Genomic DNA, 26154 nt, shown 5'->3' with positions numbered 1-26154 from the left:
GTATTTTCTACTGGCCAATTAGTAAGTGCTACCTCGTTGGTTAAATGTATAGTGCATCTCCTACACTACAGCTGCGTAAAGGAGGCAAAGGAAATGTTTCCAGTGACCTTGTGTGTCCGTAACTTAGCCAATGTGATTGTTGTTCGGGCATCTTCAACAGATAACTTTACAAAATGGAACTGCAGAGAAAACACACTTGGATGATTTGTACTTTACAGAAGTCAGTGCTTTGTTGGTGGAGATGCGATTGTATTTCTAGGCATCAAGACCCAGTCACCAAAATCATCAGGAAACGCACTGTGGGGCCTTTTAGTAAGCTGTCCATCCTCCAGAGAATAGGGCAGGAAGACGCTGCATACCGCTAATGTATATGGGGCGGGGCCAAACCAGCGGGGTTTCGAGGCAAGTTTACATACCTTTAGTTTTTAAAAGTTTAGACACGATCTCTGGTCTCAGCAGCAGATAACTAGAATGAACACCCTCATCAGACACTATGTGAAATATTGCGCTTGAGAATACAAGGATGCAAACACCTCCATCACGGATAACTTTACAAGGTGGAAATGCAGAGAAACCACACCTGGGTGATTTTTAATTAACAGAAGTAAGTGCTGTTTTGGTGGATGCAAATGTATTCCTAGGCATCAAGATCACGTCTCCAGAAATTGATGGGGAGCTGCAGGAGAGGGATGCAGCCCTTCTCCTTTAAAAACAAAAAAAAGGGAATTGGGCCTGGGGAGGTGATGGTCCCTGAGGCTGGGGATGGGGGGGTGGGTCCATGTGGCCACTGCTAAATTTAACAAATAGCTTTGGGGAGGTGGTCCCTGGGGCCCCATACTGCCCCTGCCTCATTTTTCAAATAAGCCCTGGGGCTCAGGGTGGTCCAAGGAGCCCCCTCAAATTATAAAGAGTAGCCCTGGGGAGCTGGTGGTCCCTAAAGGCAAAAAGAAGCCCTTGCATCGCCCCTCAATTTTTTCTATTAACCCTGCAGGTCCCCAGCACCTGGCTCACCTGGGGGCTATAATATGAAAAAGTACTGGAACCCCCGCTTTTTATTTTGTTAGCTATGACTCTTGCTGCAATTTAAAACAAAACCATGGCGGGATCCCTGGGAAACTACAAGAGCAAGGCTTGGGGTCCTGGGTATTTCTACCCTGCACCCTTTATTGTTATTTTTTTGTGGGACTCGGCTAAAGCAGAGTTCCAAGTTGGCTGCCAACACTTCTTGGTTGAAATGTTGGCAGTCAATCAAAGCTCTGTGTTTCCCTACACAAGCTTGTTATTCTTTTTAAAAGTGGTCACAGACGTTGATGTACAAATTTGGATTTCCTTCAATTTCTCAACAACTATGGAAACAATTTTACACCAAATAACATGAAGAATAACCTGCATAACCAAATCTACTTTTCTGCCAAATTTGGTGTCATTCTGTCCAGCGGTTCAGGCTGTAGCCGTGTTGACAAGTCCTATTGGAACTAACATGGGAAAACATACTTTTCTTTAGCCCCTTTTTTCCTCGTTCCCCGCTTAACAGATTACCCTGAAAAATTTCCATGGACTACAAGACTTACTATGACACTATTTCGTGAAGATTTGGTGAAGATTTGTGTCAAGGACATCTGCCCAGCAGTGTTGCAACTGCTACTGCGTGTGCTGGATTCCTGTGCTGCAGCGAACATACTGCCACACTCGCCTCAAAGCAACCAATGCTCCCGCAGACCGTATCCCTTACCGGGCCTGCCACGTGCATGCGGTGAAGGTGGAACTACACCCAAAAGATTAGTGAGGCCACCTCCGCCTTGCTGAAAATGGGGCAGGCCGCACACCTGCCCGTCTGCATTGCCACAGGGGCTTAGGGTGGGGCTGCCTGCTTCTGCCATTTGGACTGAGTCGGGAAGGAGTTGGACTGGGTCTGGGATTGAAAACAGGAAGAAAAATAACAGGACAGACAGGACTGAATAGGAAAACAAAAAGTACAAAAAATCACAGAAACATAAAACAAACACAAAGAAAGTAAGACAGTAAACAAGTACAAAAAAGTTGGGATTGGGAATTGAAAATCAGATTGGGTTGGATGGAGGAAAAGCAAGCCAGCAAGGAAAAAGGGAATCAGGCAAACAAAATGGCCATGCCCTTGCGCACTGTTCAGTGCCATTTGCACTGAATTTTCAGTGCAGAACGTACTACTATTGTAAAAAAGTAGTGTGGATGGCCAGGTGACCATTTTCGGCCCATTGGCCGAATTCCGCAGAATCTTGCAGAGTTTTATTGCAACTCCACAGAATTGCACAAAGTAAAGTTCTGTTTAGGCCTACTTAACAGGAGGAAAACGGTGATTATAAACTATGCTAACCTTCCGTATGCGATTTATGGATGTCATCACTATTTGTGGTTTGCTATGTTCAAGACCTGTACTTGCACATACTTGTGGCAGTTTGTAAAGTGTTTTGCTACCCTGGTGGGTCTAGTTCTTGCTATTCAAAATTACTCAGGGGTACTGTGAAATGAATATTTAGGTCAATCATAGACTTTATTTCTGTGCTAGTAAAACGTTGGTCCCATTTGCTTCCATTAAATGAATTTGTACCTTACTCTTATTCATGGACATTATCATTTTCATACATTCATCTTCAAGAAAGATTACGTCTTCCAGATTAATTGTTAACACCTAACTGACAGGTTGGTAGCTGACATAAAGTAGGCATGTCACAGATGGTATAGATCTACAGTAAACATCTCATGATAGATGTCAACATTATTGCGATGCATACCAGCTGAAAATAGTTTAGATTGTTGTTTTAATCCACAATAAAACACATCTTCTGCAATATCCAGTCTATTGAATAGTCTAATTAATATATTTATCACTTTCTAATGACAACTGAAGATCATGAATATCAGAAACAGTCTGCGAAAGTGAAGGTGGTTTCTGAGTAGTCAAGACAGGTTTGACAGTACATTCATTCAGGTATTGTTTAATTTCAATGTATGAACAATTTCACAATTTGCTTGGTTAGAAAGTGATTACAAACTTTTGGCTGTCTTGTATATGATCCCGCTTGTTATTTATGTTTGATAAATCTGGGAATGGCATCCGCTTTCCTCTTATTTGCACATAGATATATCCTGCTGATGTGCATCTGGTAATGTATCATATTACATTGGGTTATGCGACTGTGGATACTTTGTTGATTATTCTTTGATTTCACTTGTATGACAGTGGCTTATCGCTGCCCTTATTTTTGGGATCGCAAGAAATGGTCTGTGTTAATACCTGAGATAATGTGGCGTAATTTACGCCACAATCCAGCCGCACTGTGTTATTTGATGCATAACATTAATGCTACAATTAATCCACTTGGTCGAAAGTTTTATTCAAATTTTGTCCATAATTTCATCATTGTTCATCCGGTCAGATGGTAGACACTTATGGTTACATAATATCCTTAATGCTGTAGACATGCCACCGGGCCTTATCTTAAAGCATGGAATGTTGCATAATGCAACATTCCATGCTTTAAGATAAGGCCCGGTAGGCCCAAGTATATTTACACACGTGACCGGGCAGTTCACGATTCCAGGTTCGCACGTGAACAAACTCAAAAACATGAAGGATGAAATATGGATGAAACAGGTGTGTACTCTGTTACTTTCCTGTGTTAATACCTGCCCATTGCTACATGGTTTAAAGATTGGGTGAAAATCCTTAATATTCCTTTTAGGTATCATTATTTTGTTATATACATTGTATACCTCTTTCCAACACAATGATCCATATTCTACTGGGAGTTCATGCAGAGTGTATACTATAATGCTAAAGGGATAGGATGCCCACATGTTTATCTACAATGGAATTTATTATAACTTAGGAAGGCTAAGAATTGTTCACTTCATAAATACAAGTGAAAAGAAGGTGTCAGGAACATGTCATGAACCTTGCTGAACCCGGATGGATCTCTGGGGAGATATTTGCTATGATATTATTTATGGTACGTGAGATAGATGTTTATACACCCTCTGGTTTGTGTGAATGGTTATTTATAAAATTTGTGATTGGACAGAGTACACCTAAATACAGCCATCTCTCCTTGCAACAATGGAACTGGGGATGTGGAGTATGGGAGGTGACACTTTATGAGCATCTTTGTAATCGTTTTGCTTTCACTTGAACTTCCTTGAAAGTTCAGCGGTACCTTCATAACATTTAATGATCTTTACACCAAATAAATATTTTTATTTAAAATATGGATTCAGGGTTTTCATGGATAGTTATGTTTTAATAGTATATGTGTTAGTATTGTAACTGTAGGTTGTGTTTGTGAACTATAAGGGTACCGCAATAACATAGCATGTACAAGGAGATACAAGTTGCCGAAGCAGCAACGTTGGCAGAGGTCACTTCTTCGGTTACTATCAACACCTTCAACTTCTTCTGCTTTGTCAGCCCCTCCACCCCCACCTGCTGCAGCTGTCCCAGAAGTAGCACTTTTTAATACCCCTCCACCAGTACCTACTCCTAGAACAGCGGTACCAATATATCTTTTGGGCAGAATCTGGATATTATAGAGCAATGTCATCACAGCGACATACTGTGTCCTCTGCCATACTGTCATTGTTACGAGAGAGAGAAATATGACAATTCATCTTGACCTTGTCATGGCTCACCAGTGTCTTCCCCAACTTATTTTAGTTTGCCTTTATTGTCCTCCTGCTTACTGTTGAGACTTTTGTTTTGTTTGGTCATGTTGACCTTGTATATAAACAAAAAAAAAGAAAACTATTTCATTTTCAGAACTAATCAAACATCACAAAACCTTCTACAAATATCAACCATGTTTTTCAGGTATCAGAAATACATAATATAAAGGTGAGGGGTAAAATAAACGTGTCTTATGCTCACTTCCTAGTAAATAGCATTTCAACGAAACTTCTACAGTGATATCGGATTGTATTTAATAAACAGAACACAAAGTCAACCCATTGTTGCTTTCCTTTTTATGCGTTTTCAACCAAACTATAAGTTGTTACACTACTATTTCATAATTTAAAACCTTCACAGTTCAAGATGATCATATGATAGTAGTCATCATGAACTATAAAAAATTTTGAGGACTCTACCAAAATCTTGGCATGAATCAGTGTTTAATTTTAAGCATTCCGGTTTATTATCATGCTCCACGAGTAGTAAGATTAGACGACGCAAGGTAATTCCTTTGATGTTATCTGCAGCTAAGGCAGTAGGAGCAAAAACTACAAAAGATACATGTTAGAAATGGGGGTCTCTAGTTGGCAAGGGCTTGCACCTTTGTCCAAATAGGGAACCTTCTTCCTAGTCAGGATAATGAAGTTACACTCCTAAAATAAACCTGCTCGCCCCCTTGGTAGCTTGGCAAAAGCAGTCAGGCTTATCTTAGAGGCAGTGTGAAAAGCATTTGCACCTAACCAACAGTAATACAGTGTAAGCACTACAAAAGGACACCACACCAGTTTAGAAAAATATCCAAAATTTTTATATACTTAAGACAAGACCAAAACGATAAAAATTCACAATACAGTACTTAAAAATCTTCCGTTATCAAAATAACCTTATAAAACAGTTCCTTGAGGTTGATAGCTTCGTCCGGGGCTATCATGGTGTCGTGAGCAAACATATCCGAACAGTTCTGGCTGACTGCGGCGTCACGGGCCAGCTATGGCATCGGGAAGACTCGCAAACAGTACCTTTCAGAAATGCAGGGCGTCGACATCTCGTTGAGATTCCAAACACACGGCATCCACAGGCGTCGGTTCCGGAGGTCTGTTCCGGAGTCGTTGTGGCCCTCGAAGTCACACGCATTGCAGATCAAACTCCTCTTTGCTGAAGTTGGGAGCGCTGGCGTCGGGGTGCTGCGGTGCGAAGTGCAGCGGTGCTGCATGCGGTGCCCTTAGGTAACGGTGCGAGCAGCGGCTCAGTGGCGGCGTCAGCGCCTGGGTCCCAATATTTATACTAGCAAATCCGTTGTCCCCTAAAGGCAGAGGGTCCTGTACCTAGTTCAAACCAGTTCTGGGTGCATTCTGCCAGTGTGCACCTTCTTCCTTTGTCAGTGTGAGCCAGGGTCCTCAGACGCACCACAGGAGGTGGAGCCAGCATTGTGCAAGGCAGGCACAGCTCTATTCAGACCCAGGTGCTACTCCTCCCACCCATCTACATGCAGATAGGTCTATTCAGCCCTGTGCTGACTCACCCTGTCTCCTGGAGTCTCCCCCAGCCCCTGTCACTCACACACCAGACAGACAATACACAAGCTAGCAGAGGCAGGCTGGATGGTTAGCTAAGAAAATACCTACATTCTAAAAGTGGTATTTTCAAACACAGAATGTTAAAACTAACTTCACTAAAAGATGTATTTTATCATTCAGACTTCAGGCATATTAAACTCGAATTTCTACCATGGTACCTGGGTCAGTTAGGCTTATAGGATGTTATAATCAAACTGCCCATTCAGGCCTATGGGGAACAGGTTGCCTTGCAATAGTGAAAAATTAAGTAGGCTGTAATTCACTATCAGGACATGGCACACACACCAGGGCATGTTCTACCTTTCACATACAATGCACCCTGCCCACAGGGGTACCTTGGGCCTACCTTAGGGGTGACCAACATTTAGAAAAGCGAAGGTTTAGGGACTGGCAAGTGTGTGCACTTGCCAAGTCGACATGGCAGCCCCAGGCTGCACACAGGCTCTGCAATGGCAGGCCAGAGTTACACTTTACGGGCAGTTTGTGTGGGTGGCACAATCCAGTGCTGCACCCCACCAACAGCATTTGATTTATGGGCCCTGGCACTCGCAGTGCACTTTACTAGGGACTGACACATAAATCAAATAGGCCAATCATGAAAACACCAATCCATAACACATTTTACCACAGGAGCACTTGCACTATACCACTGATCAGCAGTGAGAAAAGTGCGCAGAATCATTACACCAGCAAAAACAGAGTCAAAACCGGGAGGTCAGAAAGCCAAAACTCAGGGGAAACACACTAAAAGATGCCAAGTCTAAAAATACATTAGAGCTAGTGATTTTATGCACAGAAGTAGCAATTACTTAATAGCAAAGCTTTTTCCTGTGCCTGTGCATTCATGCACATATTGCAATTTATGGTCATAAGTATTATATTCATATATTCCATTTTCATGTTGAAGTCTATGACCTACAAATTCTTTTATGTATTTTTACATTTCTAGTTGTTCCCTATTTAATTGGCACAATAGGTTATCCAAATTATGTATATCCATTTTGACTTGGTTCATTGCACTCAGACCCTCGTCCATGGCAACCACTGCTTCAGTATCAATAAGTGGTTGTTTAAGAGGGTCAGCAGCCCTGGGAGTAGAATTGTTATTAGTAGATGGAGTATTGTGTTGAATTTCTGAATTAATATTGAGGTGTTCTTCCATTTGTTGAAATTCAGTCAATGCAATGCAATTTTTATTAACATTCAATGCATCTTGATAGCATTATTAGGGACATATAATTCTACTTTGCACCATGGTTCAAATAGTTGACAAAGTGATAAATAGTACATTCTTTCTTTTCTCCAGTGTCACAGTGCAGTTTATGATGATTACTATGATGTATTGAACAACCACTGGTACGTTTTACTTTAAGTTTACCCGTGTAGATGTCTTCTGTCACATTGTTTCTATACGTGTGGAAATAAACAACTTCATAGGTGCATAGTGTTTCTAACAATGGACTTCTCTTTGGGCAGTGTGTGTCAAACATTTTTTTGCTAAATTTCTTTGCGGGCTCAAAATATTCAAGGTAGGCTTTTCGGAACTGTTCGACATGAGGATGACAATATTTTTTTTCTTTTCTAATTTTCGGTTTGTTTTCATTGTCATGTGACCACTAAATTGTGCATCAAATATCTTTCTAATACTTGTTAAACATCAATGCTGCAGACTAGTTTATTGTCTTACCTCATCTTGGTTTTTGGTAGTATTGTACTACATTAGTAGCCCAAATTGTATTTAAGCCAATATTTGTCCTCCTTTCAAAATTAAGCTGTTAGTATGAAGCAGTCTCCTAATGGCCAATCATTCAACTCTATATATTTGTCTGCCTGCCTTTATGTTCCCAATTCTTGTATGTCTGTGTATGTGCAAGACGGTTAGGGCTTGGTTTGTTGGGGACAGTTTCATATTTTGGGTCGAACAGCATACTAAGAAAGTAGATGTTGAAAATGATTTAGGTTTGAAAGAAGTTGAACTAACATGAATTGATGAGAGGTTTGAAATGGACTCAGTTACTCCCTGTGCTTTCCTCTGTTAGTAAATGTGGCCATCTCCACTTTATGGTTATAGGCTGTGGTGGCAATGATGTAGGACACTTAACTGGAGTTAGATTGGAAATTGACATGCAGGAGACATTTTCCATCTTAATTTCTATGTTTCCGTACACACATTTTGTGCTCTCAAATATTTGTTAGACACAAAAGTGGAAGAGGTCTACTGTAAATTATGGTAAGTTTGAAAAGGCTTGAAGACGTGAACAAGACAGTGGCAGCATTTCTTTGCGATCATAAAATATCCTCCATTTTTCATCTAAATGTAAAGTATGGAAATGGAGCACTTTATCGTCCTGATGGTGTAAATTTTTCTACCTATGGGAACCATATTTTCGTTTTAAAATGTAAAACTTGGCTTGACACACATATTCAAATGTGTTTATGTAAAAAAGAAAAACACACACAAAGGCTCTTTTAAGAGCCAACCAATTTTGTCTAATTTTATTTTGCAATATATATATATATATATATATATATATATATATATATATATATATATATATATATATATATATATAATGTAATTTCAAAAAGTTCTGCAGTACTTTCTAGATCATTTTGAGAAAGTACCACTGCAAACCGTAAGCTTTAAAAAAATATATAAAATCAATAAAAATACTTTCCCCTAACTCTAGACTGCTAAACTGCTTCATTTCTTCCTATACATTACAAAAAGAGTAATAAGTAGTATTTCACCTTATAACACAGAACAAAGATAAAGTGTGACTTAAACAATATGACAGCTTTCATAAACCAATAATATTGTATTTCGTCATCGCCATGTACCACAGTATGCCGCAAAGGTACAACAGTATACCAAAGTCCAATATATCACTAAGTTTTGGTCCCGGTATTACTTAAAACAACTGAACAAATTCAGGGCAAATAACAAAGGGGGCTCTTTGCAAGTCAATCTATATTCCTCCCAAATTTAATGTAAATCTGTTCACATATTTTGCTGCTACATCGGTCAAAAAAGTCTATGGGAATTTTTTTTTTTTTTTTTTTTTTTAAAAGGTGTTCTGGACCCCCCCTTTTTTTCTTGACACCCCCTTAAATAAACACCACAAAATTCAGCCAATGTAGAAAAAGAACAGGTGTGCAGTTTTGTCAAGATTCGTTAAACGGTCACAAAGTTATTAGCAAGCAAAAATCGGAGGAATTCCTACCTTTCGGAATCCGTACTATAACCAGGGCCACTGGAATTATGCTGCAGGAGGACAAATTATGCAGCAGGTTTGTGTAACTTATGCGGCATGAAAAGCCAAATTATGCACCATAATGCTGCACATTTTGTAATAGTATGACTTCATTATTTATTCATTTTTAAACTTGGTGACAATGTCTGGGCATTAGTTGCACCGCAGCAGTACCAGTTTAACACCCAAGTATAAGCATAAGCAACAAAAGGTTGACCTGCCCAGTTTTGCAAAGGGCTTTCCAGCACACAGCAAAACTTGTCCCCACATTTTTTAGTAACTTTTAAACCATTTAAGCAAGAAACAAGTTTTTGTGTTATAATCTGCAGATTATGCGGCAGATGATAGATTATGTGGAAAATCTATAATTAAGTGAAAATCACTGCAGCCACACAATCGCATAATTCCACAGGCCCTGACTAGAACTACAGGGTGGATACCGTCAATCTGTAATAGATACATATATATGAAAGGTTTGGGGTATGTAATGATATAGGGTGGTAAGGGTATTTTTAGGGTGGGTAGGAGTATAGAGCAAGAAGAATATTTTTAAGGTTTAGGGGTGAGAAGGGTTATAGAGTGGTAAGGGTATTTATAGGGCTTGAGTGGGTAGTGGCATAGGGAGGTAAGGGTATAGCGTGTCAGAGTTGATTTAAAAAATTTGGTTTTTACCCCAATAAAGAAAATAAAAATGAATTTATAAAAGAAAAAAATAATAATGATATATCTATCTGTAGAGTACTTTTTGTTTACCTTAACTATGCTTACCTTTGCATCCATTAAAAATGTATTTTCGGAGGAGATATCTTCAGAAAAATAAAGATCTAAAAACCGGTTATGGATTAAATCCCTAGACCCAAGCAGGAGCCTTACAGCTTTGCCTTGTGTGCTTCCACGGATGACTCCAACACTCAGTCAATTAGCAAGACTATGAAAGAGCTCATGACCGCAGAAAAGAAAGAAAATAACTGACAATCTAATTGTTTAGTCATATCCTGGCCTTCATTCTTAAGCTGATTATCTCCAAGACAGAGATAGTTGGACACTTACAAGGCAAACATTGACAATCCCCTCTCAACTGCCAAATGTGCAACTGAGAACGAGTATTTAAAGTGTGAAAACTCTTAATCATTGAATATCAATGCAATTTAGCACTCTGGTATTGCATTTGCACTTTTTAAATTGCTTTTTGTTCAGTAGATACATTTTATTTCCTTATTTTCAGAAACACTGTAAAACTTTTTAAAGAGAGAGTTGGATACTTATGAGAGAAACTTTGGCCATCCTGTCTCAAATTTCAAATTCAAAAACAGAGAAGAAGAGTTTATTCAACTGCTAATTGACTAATAGACGGATTTGTATTGCTTCTTTTAGATACATTGTAACACTTGACAGTATTATAATGATGTTAATTGATCCAACAATACATTTCTTTCTTCAACCAGATGCTCTATGATATTTCCTCATGGCCCAGAAAAAGAAATGTGTTAAGGAGGCACCTGCCAGTGAAGTTCATCATTGTAGTGGAAGCTACTAGATTCTTTAAGAAACAGCAGCCCCTTTCTTCACAGCTTTACAATGTAAGCCTCTTAGACTGTACTTTTCCCTCAATACTAGACAAATGTTACCTGTTTTTAAAATTTTGAATGCTGCACTGTATTTTTAAATGGACTCTTTGAGCACTCAGTCTAAATTTCATAAAACACTTGTCTTGAATAGGCAACTGCAGGGCGCTACATCTCAAATGGACATTAGTACCCTGTGCATACTGTCACATGGATAAATATGAGTTTGTTATGTTCAAGGGTACATGCACACACGGGGGAATTATACTACTGTATAGGACTATCAATAAAGATCGTAGGATTCAGAAATCATGGTTCTTCGGTTGTACAGGAGACCTAGAGGACATGATCTACTGTATGTTCTTAGGTCTGGCCTAAACATAGCTGTAGAGGTCTTGCCAACCTCATGCAAATCAGTAGAAATGAAATTAGCACACACTTTTATGCATTAATTTTGCTCTGCCTGATTAATACTGGTTAGGTTCTCCCACACTCGGTTTTACCAGGTGTTGCAAACTCTGATCAGATTTTTAAAGTCTCACAATACTTTGGCTGCTGCAAGAGGCAAGACTCAATACAGCTTTTTTTTCTTAACAGGAGGAAGCACATAATGCTTCCCCTTTCTGGAAAAAATATTTTCCTTCCATCTCCCGCTTTCTCCACCCCACACCCCCCTGCCTCTGTAAATATTTACACCTGCTCAATGCAGATGGCAAATGTGTGTGATAAAACAGAATAGAAAAGGGGGTTCTCCGATTTTAGTACCGGGAGAAAAAAATGCAGTAATTCTCCATTCCATGGGGTTCACTCATAACTACACAATTCTGGGGTGATTTTACTTGCCCAAAACGGTAAAATCATATTCAAGTTTACAGCTGACCCAGTACCATAGAACTCGGAATAAGGGCCAAAGAGAGGCTTTAAGTCAGCCCGTTTCATCCATTAGTTTGTTGTAATGTAATGTAACAGGCATTTATAAAGTGCTCTGTTACTCCGGGGAGTGTCCTGGCGCTATGCATCCTGCAGTGAAGTTAAATGAGGGACCTCACAATTAGTTTTGATTAAAAAGCCACATTTTCAATTTCTTTTGGAACTGGGAAGTGGCTGAAATGTTCTGTAAATCCAAAGGGAGTTTGTTTCATGATAAAGGTACTAAAAACTAAAAGGGCTTGCCATCCTGGACGGATAGATCCTTGGAATTTTGACCAAAAAAAGTTAGCTGAGAGCAGGTGTCTGGATGGAACATAAAAGCCGATCCTTGCTCTAAGATAAACAGCACCAGAATGATGGAGAGCCCTATGTATTAGCAGCAGGGTCTTAAAAAGGATCCGCTTCCTTATGGGAAGCCAGTGCAGTTTCCTTAAATAAGAGGAAACAGTGTTCTCAAAGGCAGAAGAGTCAGGGCTGCTGCATTTTGTATCACCTGCAATTTACTAACCAGGAAGTCAGGCAGGCACAGGTACAGTGCATTACCATAGTCAAGCCTAGAGGTTACTGGATATTTAGTTTGACGCAAGGAATGTGAATAACTGTGGAAAGAATAAATCACGAAAAACACTAATTCAATCTCACAAAACATTTTTATTGACCACATTTCATGATTTTGGACTTGTGTGCTTCAATATTTCTTTGTTCATTTTTCTGTCGAACTGGGGTTCTTACGGTTCTGGCCACTGCACCCTAGGTGGCAGGATGTATTTACCAGGAGAACACCAACCCTAACTTTGTGTTTTGACTTTGTATATTGATTTCCCTAAATTTATGTAAGACCTAGGATGTGCATAGCCATCATCAGCTTGTGTATGTTATAAATATATACTTCCCAGCAGCGCTTATCTGCTGTCTTATGACACCTCAGACAGAGACAGCCTCTCCCTCACTGATTATCCTCAATCCCATACTTTTCCCTTGCAGCTCAAGGGAAGGAAGTCTACCCATATTTCTATGTGCTCAGCTTCTGGCGAGGAGCAAGTATGGGGACGCATAATACACTCTGAAGTTCCAGCAAAAAAACTGAACAAAAAAAAGAAAAAAATACGAGAGCAGGTCATGGAATACTGCGATTCCCTCTTTCTAATGCATAATCTTACAAGGGGGCATGTAACACAAGAGTGCATAGGGTTCAATAACAGCGGGCCCCACTTTCTCCCCAACTCGCCCATTTCTTAGATAGTCTTAGGTGGCTTCTATACTTACAGCTTTGGCAGCAAACGTCTTCATATTCTTTCTGTTGCATTCTGCCATTTAGTTTAGGGGAAGAGCTTTGCCTTTTAGTTTCTTGGTTTCTGTGGACTAGTACACATTTTACTGTGGCATTTGTTTCTTCAGTTGAATCGGCTGTCTCTATACCATTGATACTACAAAATAAGCCAATCAGAACGTACTGTTTCGCAGCACTGCTTGAAGTCGCTTCAGTTTTTTGATTCCTCTTGATGCCACTGGCTGGTGCATGCTCTCACTACTCTACCTATTTTCAAGAAATTTTGATTCAACACAGAACTTACACTTGCCTATGGTTTTTTCCTAACCTTCAGATTTTTGCTCTGGGAGGGACCAGATCACTTTCTAGTACTTGATTCACCTTTCTTACAAATGTTCCCTGTACCTATCCAGTACTTCAGGGTTGCAGAAGGCAACACTAGGCCTTAGCTTCGACAAAAGATGACCTAGTCTGTGAGCGCAGCTCAATAATCACTTAACACTCTGAGATCAGTAATTTATCATTTTAAGTAAAAACAAAAACAACTCTTGCTTCCTACCTGAATTGTAGAAGATTTTCCACTGTAATTATATGGGTGGGATGTGCGAGTCAGTTTTGCAGAGTAACCCCACTCAGATAACAGATTGCAAGAAAAGCATTACTAAAGGACTGCTTACTAAAGGATTGCTCAATTGATAATATTTTTGCATCAAAACACGTTGACACTGACATACAACTAAGCTCTCTTTGTTCCCTCCTAAAGAAGAACTCAACAAATCAGCAGTGATATTCATTCTTCATTTAGATTTTAAAACATTGTTACAGTATTATACACTAGTTCTACGTAAAGCAACATAATAAAAGTTGTTTTATTAAAAAGGTGCATAAATCAGTATTCTGTAGATCAAATAGTTTAATTGGAAAGGCAGACTAAAATGTAGTAGAAATGTTTATACTATAAAACATGATCAAAGCATTTTCTAAACTGTTTGACATTATTCCATAATCCAACAAAAATAATCTAATATGACTATGTGCAGTACAAAATACACATCTAGGAACCAGCCTTTCTTTTCAGGGAAGACAAGCTATATAGATCTATTATTAAAAAAATACTTTAACTGGCCTGTTTTAGTAAAAGCATAGAGGCAGTGAATTCTGCAACATGTTTTAGTCTTCAAATAAAAACAACATTTAAACAATACGATTTTTTTCTTACATGTTTTAAAAAGAGAATGTTAAACAATTTTTGAAATGTTTAAAAGAAGTAGAACATAAAAAATAAAGATACTTTTGTAAATTATTATAAAAATGATTATGTGCGACAAAGTGGTCATAAAGTAAATAGGAATATACTTATAAGTGAGATATACAGGGTTAGCAGTGCAATATTGAACTAGGCTTTTTACAGTTTAACATTTCATGTGTTTTAAGTAGGGGTAGGCAGAATATTTGTTCCATCCGTGGAATTGGCTGAATTTTGTTTGCTCCGATTTACTCTTTGAACATCCCGTCAAATATCGTGTGTTGGAATGTTTTTCCCGGGAGGCTCCAAAATATGTAATATATCTAATGCCAGGTGGGGGGGGTCGCCAGCGTTCACAAGTGGTCTCAGTCAAAGGGCTTCTGCTCGAGTAGATTCTCAACTCAAGCGACAGCAATATCAACTCGAATGACTGTATGCTCTTGCGCAATGCATGGTGTTTTTCGGGCATATATCCAGCGCTGCTCGCGCTACTGTTATCAAATTAAAGCGTGAGCTGCATCTTTCCCCCTGTTGGTAGAATTCCGCAGAATCTCACAATTTCTGTAACTTCGCAGAATTCCACTGAGTGAAACTCCGCGAGTTCCTCCTACCTCTAGTTTTAAGGCTGGGGTAGCCCAACTTCATTCCTTTACAGTAGGCTACAAAGAAAGCACATTTAGCTTTCACTACGTAATCACTTCCATTTCTCAGCTTCAAAGCTACCATTTTAAGACATCTTATTTGACTGGAGGTAGAATACCACTACTAACGCACCGGTAGAATTTGTTGTCTAGTTGAGAAATGGTTAGGCAGCTGAAACTGGAGTTCTGAAATGTATAGGTTACACTAACTAGTTTGAATTAGGCACTTTGTAACAATTTCATAACGCCAATAATCTGTGTGTTCCAGACACAATACAGGATGTTCATGATGTCATTCCAATCTTCTACAGTCCCAAGATGTGGTTAATGTGACCCTGCAACAACAAAGTTTAACATGCTAAACATATGCAAAGACCAACAGTTCCAACACAATTTCTGTTAACATGCAGAACATTCATATTTTAAAGAGCATCATTCTGCAGTGTATTGCGCAGATTATGCCAGCTGTCCGGTGATACATTTATCTAAGCGCCCAAATTCAAAATCAAAGCCGGCAAACTAAAAGCGGATTGGTTTCCTCCTAGTGTTTTACACATCCCAAAATGGTGTATTACTGATTGGTCATTCCTAGTGCATATCACTTCCCAAAAGAGTTTTTTCAATCTATAAAAACACTTTCTAAAGTTTCAAATTAGCTACATTTATTGAATATGAACATTTAATCCCAATATTTAGTGTAAGTTCCATGCAATAAATTTAACAAACTGAAAAAGGTAACGCAAGAGGGAAAAAAACTTACAATGAACTCAATGCAGAAAATGCCACGGGAGGCTTGCAAAATATTTTTTTAGCGGTGAATTTAAATTATAATTTAATATTGTGGGCATACTCTGTTTCCACACAGCGGCCCGGCCAGGTATATTTTGAGAAATGTTCGGGAAAATAAGGCATCTTATGCATGGAAAAAAAAAGGACACAAATTTCCACCACTCCTAACTAGAAACAACATAGACAATAAAGGCATACCCACTAGTCACGTAGAGAAGAAATAGGGGGGCCCCAAAAGCCTTCCCATACATTACCCCAGAGGTAAGGCTCCTTTTGGGATATCCAATCAGTGCTGCCAGACACTAAACAGTCGTCGTCCAGCTCCAAGTGCCCCACCACCATACTTGACACACACACACACGCACTTTGTATACTGTACATATTTATTATACAATAACCTGATTATATCAGCAAAACTAACATACAAGGAGTAGAGAATGAAGCACACAAGCATGCTATAAAAAGCATAATATATATATATATATATATATATATATATATATATATATATATATATATATATATATATATATATATTCCAACTCAAAGTGCCCAAGCATATCTGGAGGCACACACCGCTGCTGTTAACCGCTGAATCACACCAACGATTAAATTAAAATATAGCAACCAGCAGGATCCGGGATTACAGTATTATCCTGATTAAAGAGTGGAACATTTAAGGCAGGCTGCATTCTTACAAGCCGGAGGGCAGAGTGACTTTGAGTGCGCTTCCAAAGCTTCAGGGCAATTTGAGGAATACATGTTCGCACGGCAGCCCAGCCGTGGGGAGTTGCACCATCGCCAACTGGGAGAGATTCTGTAATCAGCTGGCGAGGCTGCCGACTTGAACTTTCATTATCGGATCAGCATGTCACTCCAAAATGCTAATTGAGCCTGCCTGCGTGTGACACAACCTACTATAGGCAACCTACTAAAGGTATGAATGAACATAATAATAACAAACTATGCATTTTGAACTCGTGAAATGAACACTATGTTCCAGCATGCATCTTAATAATTGTTGCTTTACACACACGCCCATCGTGATATGCAAATGAATAAAAACCGGAAATGCAGGCATGTGAGCTTTCGAATGCTGTTGTTTGTTCAGCCCATGAGGAAGGGGTTTTGGAACCTTGAAACGCGTCGGCATCCTGATTAAAGAGTGGAACATTTAAGGCAGGCTGCATTCTTACAAGCCGGAGGGCAGAGTGACTTTGAGTGCGCTTCCAAAGCTTCAGGGCAATTTGAGGAATACATGTTCGCACGGCAGCCCAGCCGTGGGGAGTTGCACCATCGCCAACTGGGAGAGATTCTGTAATCAGCTGGCGAGGCTGCCGACTTGAACTTTCATTATCGGATCAGCATGTCACTCCAAAATGCTAATTGAGCCTGCCTGCGTGTGACACAACCTACTATAGGCAACCTACTAAAGGTATGAATGAACATAATAATAACAAACTATGCATTTTGAACTCGTGAAATGAACACTATGTTCCAGCATGCATCTTAATAATTGTTGCTTTACACACACGCCCATCGTGATATGCAAATGAATAAAAACCGGAAATGCAGGCATGTGAGCTTTCGAATGCTGTTGTTTGTTCAGCCCATGAGGAAGGGGTTTTGGAACCTTGAAACGCGTCGGCATCCTGATTAAAGAGTGGAACATTTAAGGCAGGCTGCATTCTTACAAGCCGGAGGGCAGAGTGACTGAGTGCGCTTCCAAAGCTTCAGGGCAATTTGAGGAATATATATATATATATATATATATATATATATATATATAGATTACACAGTGGTGGTTGACATTGTGTAATTCTAGTTAGGTCAGAGTTTCCAAAGAAAGAGAATTTTATTTTGCTAATTACTTTAGGGCTGTTTGACAAATCTTCACGAAAAAAGTTAATCCACCTCAGCTCCTTCCTGTAAAATTTTGGGTGATCCTTTAAGTGGGGGAAGAGAAAAAGGGGGATCCCAGAACACGTTTTAAATTATCCTGTGTAGGCCAAAATACGCTGTGAGTTACTCTTTGGAAGAACACTGTCATTACTGCGGATCTGGAGTAAGCGTTTATTGGGACTTCTATTTTATCTTGCACACAATCTATTTTGGAGTTTTATATAGTGTGAACTCGACCCAAACTTATCAGAGCATTGTACATGAGCACCAGTTGCATTACAGACAGACCAATTCATTTTGTTAGGCACAAGGAGAAAACGTTTTTTCCCCAGAATCACAGGATGTTCAGCGTCCCTGCCAAGACCCGAACCTGGCTCCCCAGCTTCGAGGTCGACCTTTCTAGCAGTTAGGCCACATCCTCTGCTCTGTCAGCTGCACGGTCAACTTTGTTTACCCCTGGCCTCGTTTGGAGCACTGTTGAGAAGATATTATTGGATTGCCTGTGGCGGCCACTGAATTGTCTGTTCTCTCCGTGGAGTCCAATATCAGACATTGGAGTGACCCGGTTGTGATATCTTCAGACATAGTGATCGATTGGAAATTGAAATATGGCCATATTTTAGAAAGAGAGATACTTTCAGGCCTTGGGCACCCATCCCAGGGGCCAATGTGTTAAATTAAGGTTGATGACAAGACTGCACAGCGGGGCGCGAGTTATAGTTACTTAAGAACAGGAGTTCTAGCTACATGAGAAAACTAGAACTGATGTGGTTTTGTTAATATATATATATATATATATATATATATATATATATATATATATATATATATATATATATATATATATATATATATATATATATATATATTACCTACTGGCTGTCGCCAGTAGGTAGTTATAGTTAGGACCACGTTTCCATAGGAAATCCGCAACATTCTATTTTGAATAACTTTGGCGCCGGTCGACGAATCCTCGCGAATTTTTCAAAATAGGTGGGGCGCTACGCTCTGCTCCTACCCTGTAAGTCTCGGGGGGATTCGTCAAGCGGGGGCTGAGATAAAAGGGGGGTCCCAAAACGCATTTTTCCCATGCATTTTTCCATAGGACCTTTAGACACAGCTACAGCCCGAACGGCTGAACAGAATTACTTGAAATTTGGCAGAGAGGTAGTCCTCAGGTCAAGGAAGTGCCTTTTGTAGGTTTGGTGTAAATATGTTCAGTAGATTCTGAGAAAATAGCCTTTAAATCAATATATATATCTGTGGCAGCTTATGGTGCGCTTACGGTGCGCTTACCGTAAGCTTACCGTACGCGTACGGTGGCGTGCGCGAGCGCGATTTTGATTGGCTCTTAGATGTTAGTAAACATTCGAATCGGTCGAAACCAGGAAGCAGCGGCCGCCATTTTCTCTCTCGCTCTCTGAGTTGGGCAGCAAAAACGAAGCCCAAAAATGTCTAAAGAGGCAGTTTCTTGAGATCCTAACCACCCAGCATTGATATAGGGGTCCCCAAACAACCCCCAAGTCCAAAAAAAACATATTTTTTTTTTCGGAAAATCGCCGATTACGCTTACCGTACACGTACGGTAAAAATTTTAAAAAAAAAAAATTATCCACATTCTCCCCACCACGTGTGCAAATGGTGCCCGAAGGGCACCATTTGTGCATGGCATATAAGCGGTATGAAATTAACAAATGTGCGCACGGTGCGCGAAGCGCATCGTGCGTACATGGCCCATCCCGCATAACGTGGGCACGGAACGAACTGCGTTAACTGGGCGCGCACGCCACGAATGGCGTAAAGTAACTTAGCATTTAAAAAACCGTACAAATTCACTGAAAAAACCATAGGTTTCACACATGTTATAGTTAGCTGTACATTTCACTCGTAAAAAACCAATGAAATTCCCCCGTTATAGTTAGTGCAGGCAACTATAACTCACGCGACCGCAATCTTCTGCTGATGACATATGTGTCTTTATGAAAAGAAAATATTTGTAATATATGTATAGCTAAAATTTAATGGAAGAAGACATGGGCAAATAAGTGTTTAAATACAGTATTAGCATCAGCAGAGGATTGCGGTCGCGTGAGTTATAGTTGCCTGCACTAACTATAACGGGGGAATTTCATTGGTTTTTTACGAGTGAAATGTACAGCTAACTATAACATGTGTGAAACCTATGGTTTTTTCAGTGAATATATATATATATATATATATATATATATATATATATATATATATATATATATATATATATATATATATATATATCTATATATATATATCACACCAATCTCTTCACCCCAAATGAAAGAGTGTGACCAACTCCGGAGGTACAAAAAGCAGCTTTATTTTCGTAGGTGAGCAGAAGGTCCCTGAAACGCTAGGCAGACGCGTTTCAGACATAGATTGTCTTTCTTCAGTGCCCGTCTCAGATGTGTCCTTCTTGTTAACGGGGGTCCGTTACTCGATGTTTAAAAGCATTGACCACTCCTTGTCACGTGACCACTCGCCCCTCCTTCACCTCACAGGTGTAAGGCACTTCGCACTACTCCTGCTGAACAGCTGCATGCTGGGCTCTGTAGTTCACTGATTGTGCTCCTCCAGTGTAGAGCCCTCAAAAACAGCCAGTGCTGCCAACAGTGATTTCAGGTCGTCCCGGCAGTAGGTAAGAGCAGCCCTTTGTCCTCCTTATCAGGCAGATCGATTCTGCCTCCTCTCTCCCCATGCGCCTGTCATCACCATATGAGAATCCAGCACGGGGGGGGCGACGCAATTGCAGTTCATGCAAACACCAAAAGATGCAGGTTTTTTTTTTTTTGGGGGGGAAATTTGTTTATTCAAACCAGCAAGTCAATGACATTACAGTGATGGACATACATATCCGCAGCAAAATCAGACAGGATCAAAACCAATCAGGCACTGTAAACAAAAATAACATCAAACATTCCAACTCCCCCCCCCCCCACCCGCCGCCCTCACCAACCCCCCAAACAGGTTGTGATAAAACACCTCCACAGGCACGCCGAGTTTGTCGGCAACTTAAACACAAAAACAAAGGGAGACACCCCATGAGGGCGTGGTGCTCCAAGCGTACACCCCCGTTCGCACAGGGTGGCTGCACTATAGCAGTCCAGACACAACTCCAGCGTTGACCACCCCACGCAGCCCCCGACCCACACCTCAGAGAAGCATTATAATGAGAGTACATGCCAGCAAGGCCACACAAAGAGCAGGGGCCGCCCTCCCACGTCCGCCCCGAGGCTGATTCAGATCCACAAGGTCACCTGTAGGCTGAAAGGAACCGTTAGAGTACCAGCAGCGGAAGACATCCCATTGGGATATGGCACTGTGCCCAAGGTCAATGAGATCACTCATTCTCACTGAGATGACTGTCTCCCACCTCCGTCCTTGGCGACCTCTGTCTCGCCCCAGCACCACCTAGGTGTTTAGCAAATTTTAGCGCCGACTTAGTATCCGTGAAATGATGTGTGGTGCCTTCGTGTGTCACTCTCAATTTGGCTGGATACAGCAGTGCGTATGGGACATTAGCTTGTATTAGCAGTTTTTTAGCAGGCAGAAATTCTTTACGGGCGGCCTGCACCAAGGGGGTGAAGTCAGGGTAAAAGGAGATGTTGTTGCCTCTATGCGCGATTTTACCCTTTTCCCTAGCAAGGCGTAAGATGATGTCTCTGTCTTGGAAATTAAGAAGCTTAACCAGAATGGGCCGCGGCGGCGCCCCCACCGGTGGTTTTTTCCCCAGCGATCTGTGTGCCCGTTCAACCGCAAATACCTGTGAAAGCGCAGGGTCAAAGAGTTCGTGAAGCAGGTCGGACACATACACCTCCATTCTGCCTGTGTTCGTCGTCTCCGGGACGCCCGTGATGCGTATGTTGGATCTGCGAGAGCGCGCTTCCAAATCATCCGTCTTGGCCCGGAGGAATTCCAGTTCTTTTTCTATAGATGTAAGTTGGCATTTGGTAGCTTGTTGGAACTCGCAGCACTCTGTATGCCTGTTTTCAAGGCCATCCAGCCTGGTTTCATGCGTGTCAACCTGCTTTTTCACAGAGTCCAGTTGCGAGGACATGCCGTCCAGCTTGGCGTCTATGCTTTTGAGGCTCGATCTAACCTCCATCATCAGTTCCCTGAGATCCCCGTCCGAACTTGCCCCCTGCGACGATGACTCCGCCGGTTCCAGATCCGTCGCCCGCTGCTTGGCCTGACGCTTTTGTTCGAAAATGAGTTTGGGCTGCTTGGCATCATTCTTCCCCCCCATTTTGATGGCCCAGAAGCGATTGCCTTCGGGGGTATCCCTCAAACGCAGCCCGCACCAATGCCAGGGAGCTACGTATCAGCCTGCAGCGCCAGTGCCCGGAACCCCAGGGGCACTACCCGCACTCCACGCAGTCACTGCTAAGCCGTCTCAGAGCTCAAGGATCACTGCATGTGCTTACAGGTTCTATTAGTTATGGCGACGGTGATAGGCCAGCGACGGGGGTCTCCTACACTCGGGAATCAGACTACAGCAGGACCTCCGCAGGCACCCAGCTCTCAGCTCACAAGCGACGGGTCCACGCCCAGCGAAAACCCTCACAGCATCCACACCCAGGAGGGACCGCAAAGTAGCGTACCTTGCTGTAGCTCCGCCGCCGATCCGCCACCACCTCAGCACCACGCGGATCCACCTTCCTGGCCCAGCCTCTGTGTGATTCACAGGCGGTAGTCGTCCACTTGGCGGTCGTTAGCTCGCAAACGGGTCCACCGCGACCCCCGCCAATAGCATATGGGCTCTGGCTAGTAGCATGGGGTTCCGCGACCAGGAAGGGACCAGGAGTCACGCATTACCATCCATGCCGAGCCGGGTGTCCACAGTAGCCCGTCGCAGGCCCCCAGATCATGGGTGCAAGGGGTGTATGTATTTACAAGTGCTGATCTGGCGCGAGCCCCCACGGTTCACAAACAGCAGAATGTCACGTCAGGCGCCGCTCTTACATCCCTGGAACCATGCGGCACGGGCCCCGGTGTCCCACTTACAGCGCGTCAGGGCCAGGCCCCTCACGGACCTCCCCGCACCCGCATCGTCGCGCAGGTCCAGTTATCAACCAAGGGGGGAACATGCACAGCGCTCTCGTCGCCCGCCTCCGGAGCTCAGCCAGCGCTCGAGTATACTCCGGCAGCAGCCATCCGCGCAGTCCCACCTCTGGTATTGCCGTCTCTCCTTGCAGGACTTTTCACTCGGCACAGGGCCCTCTCCGGTCCAGAGCGGGGAGACCTCCTTTGCAGCCCGTCGCCCTCCCAGCGCCGAAGTCCTACACAAAATGGCGGCCTCGCCGTCCGGGTCCCCTCAATCAAGGCCCAGGCAAGTGTGTGTCAGCCACGGTCCCCTCAGCCGGAGAGATATGCCACGATGCTGCTGCTCCAGCCTAGGATCGTTCCATCGGCCCGTGCAGTTCAGGTCCTCCACTCCGTCTCGGCCCGGAGGCTGCAGCCCGGGCTCTCCCGCAAGGCCCTGTAATCCCCGATCTGTGGCAACTGCCGCAGGCCGTCTCAGGCCCCCAGGATCGCGGACCGTAGATTCGACCCGCACTCTGGCAGGATGTCCAGGGCCACAGCGCGGCCGTCTTCCCCTCGGCAGCCCCCGAGTTTCGACCAGTGAGGCTCCGGGGTTTCCGCCGCCAGCCAGCGTGTGGTGCAGGGCGCCGTGTGTGTCTGGAGCAGGATTATGCAAGGATTAATTGGTGCAGCCGGCGGAGCTCACTCACAGAGCGGCCATCTCGCTGCCCGGTTGGCCACGCCCCCCCCCCCCCAAAGATGCAGGTTTAATGCGTAGCTCCTGGACGGGAGGGCGGTCACAATGCCGGTGCCTGCTTTACTGGCGATACAACACACCAATCTCTTCACCCCAAATGAAAGAGTGTGACCAACTCCGGAGGTACAAAAAGCAGCTTTATTTTCGTAGGTGAGCAGAAGGTTCCTGAAACGCTAGGCAGACGCGTTTCAGACATAGATTGTCTTTCTTCAGTGCCCGTCTCAGACGTGTCCTTCTTGTTAACGGGGATATATATATATATATATATATATATATATATATATATATATATATATATATATACACACACACAATTTCTTCTTCTATGTATTTTTTTCAGGGCCTGCTCGGATGTTCCTGTTCCACAGGCGTCTGCGTTCCGGTTCACTGCGGGGAGAGCAAAAGAGCCGCTCTATCTCTTGTTTTTTTGTTTTCGTTTTCTGTTTAGGACTTAGTGTCGGGAGCAAGCTATTATGTTCTAATTTAATTATTGTGGTGCATATTTGATTTGATTGTCATTGCCCAATGGGGCTAGATTACTATGCCCAATGGGGGCAGTATCCTTTGATTGTATTCTAGCTGGACACAGTATTCTACTGAGTTATATGGAGTTTCAATAATGATGTATATATTTTAATTTTTTTTATATCCCGAGAAACATGGTACACACTGTAATATTCAGGTATATTTCACTTGAAAGAATTGAAATTTTAAGTGCTAAGCCATTGCTAAATTGTGTAGGTGTCCTGCTTATGTTTAATGGGGATACGGAGTGTGCATTCTCCAAAATTAATTTTTGCTGTATTTATTTTTTGATTAATTTAAACAGTTGTACAAATATGTGATCACAATGGGTAACTCACATATATCTAGCGACAATTGGTGTATGGCAAGATTTTGTATCATACACTATTTTTGAGTTTATTGTGAAAACAGGCTGCGCTGTGGCAGGGCCAATGTACTAAGCTGAGAGCTATTTGTATATATCATGCAAATTGTGTTCTTGTATTTTAATGACTCATATTGATTTACTCATACTTTTTTTTGTTAATGTTTATTTAAACAACATAAGATTGGTAAACTCTGCTGCTACCATAAGATGGCCGCCATAGTAGATACTCATGAATGTATTAGAAAAGTCTCGCGTTTTCTAGGTCTATGAATATAACATTTCTATGTTGCCCGTTAATATGTTGTCAGCGGGGTGACAAAGACTCTGTGCCCAAACACGTAGACGCTTTTACAGATATTTTTTCTGATGGAAATAAATCACATCCTGTGAATTTAAAGCCCTGTTGAGTGCCGTTCTTTCCTCTGCATTCATTTTTTGGGGAAGGAATATATATATATATATATATATATATATATATATATATATATATATATATATATATATATATATATATATATATTGGGGAGAGGAGTTGGCCTAACTGCTAGGGCTGTCGACCTCGAATCTGGGGAACTGGGTTCGAGTCTCAGCAAGGACGCTGAACATCCTGTGAATATGGGAAAATCACTTAATCTCCGCGTGTCTAACAAAAATGAATGTGTTCTCATGTAATGCTACTGGTGCTATGTAAAGCGCACCGGATACCCGATATGGATATGGATGGTTATATATTTCCATAGTTATGCCTAGATTGTGAAAAAGCTGTTTTTAGCTTTGTTTTAACTTTTGATCCAACTGATGAATCAGAAACTTGTACTGGTCCAATACATTAGCGGACACCCGACAGGCCACTGACAGCCAGTGGTGCTCAGGCAGGCAGCGGGTAGTTCCGCATTTCTTCAAGGACACTACACCATGACTACACTCTAGTGTGTTCAGAATGGCAGGTGGCAAGGGGAGCAAGACAACGTTACAAACTAAGCTAAATAAATATGCCTGGAACAAAAATGGAGAAGATCAAGATGCTGTAAAAACAACTGGCCAAGAGACGGCGCAACTCTCCGACGACCAGACCGCGCTAACGCTCAAAGATATCAAGGCCGCCATTACTAGTGTGTGAACTTCCCTGGAATTCAGGCTGGATACAGTCAATATTGAAATATCTCACGTATGTGCTGACCTCAGGAAAATGGACACTAGAGTTAAAGAAGTCAAAGAGGTCACCAAAACGGTTTTGGCAGACATGTCCCAACTCAGCTCACCGAAAAACAGGAAAAGTTGGAGACGCAGTTGGATGATTCTGAGGGTCGACCATGCAGAAACAACGTACGAATCTTGGGAGTGCCAGAGTGTGCAGAAGGCCCAACAGCGGACCTGTTCATTGAGGAATTAATCACCAAGCACCTGCAAGCAAAAGGCGTTCCACGCTACTTTACCATCGAGCGAGTGCACCGTGTCCCTGGAGGTCGACCCAAGCCCGGGGCTCCCCCACGTCCAATTGTCGCTAGAGTTTTTAACCTCAGAGACCAGGACGCTATCCTGCAAGCAGCGCGATGCGCTCCATCAGTCAAACT

At 42.1% G+C, this 26154-nt stretch overlaps 1 protein-coding gene across 1 annotated transcript in view; it reads right to left on the bottom strand.

Annotated features, from left to right (window-relative positions):
* Nucleotides 1-14082: 14082 nt before the first annotated feature.
* The window catches only part of C1_2H10orf143 (chromosome 1_2 C10orf143 homolog), a 144464-nt gene continuing 132392 nt past the window's right edge, over nt 14083-26154 (bottom strand). Inside the window, exon 5 of the mRNA XM_085606208.1 lies at nt 14083-15520. Within this exon, the coding sequence (XP_085462334.1) occupies nt 15491-15520 (30 nt within the window). The 3' untranslated portion in view covers nt 14083-15490. The remainder of the gene's footprint in view (nt 15521-26154) is intronic.

The sequence above is a fragment of the Triturus cristatus genome, chromosome 1_2, assembly GCF_964204655.1.
Source record: "Triturus cristatus chromosome 1_2, aTriCri1.1, whole genome shotgun sequence".
Lineage (NCBI taxonomy): Eukaryota > Metazoa > Chordata > Amphibia > Caudata > Salamandridae > Triturus > Triturus cristatus.
Note: the sequence above shows the minus strand (reverse complement) of the source record. Positions and strands in the feature narration are given on the sequence as shown.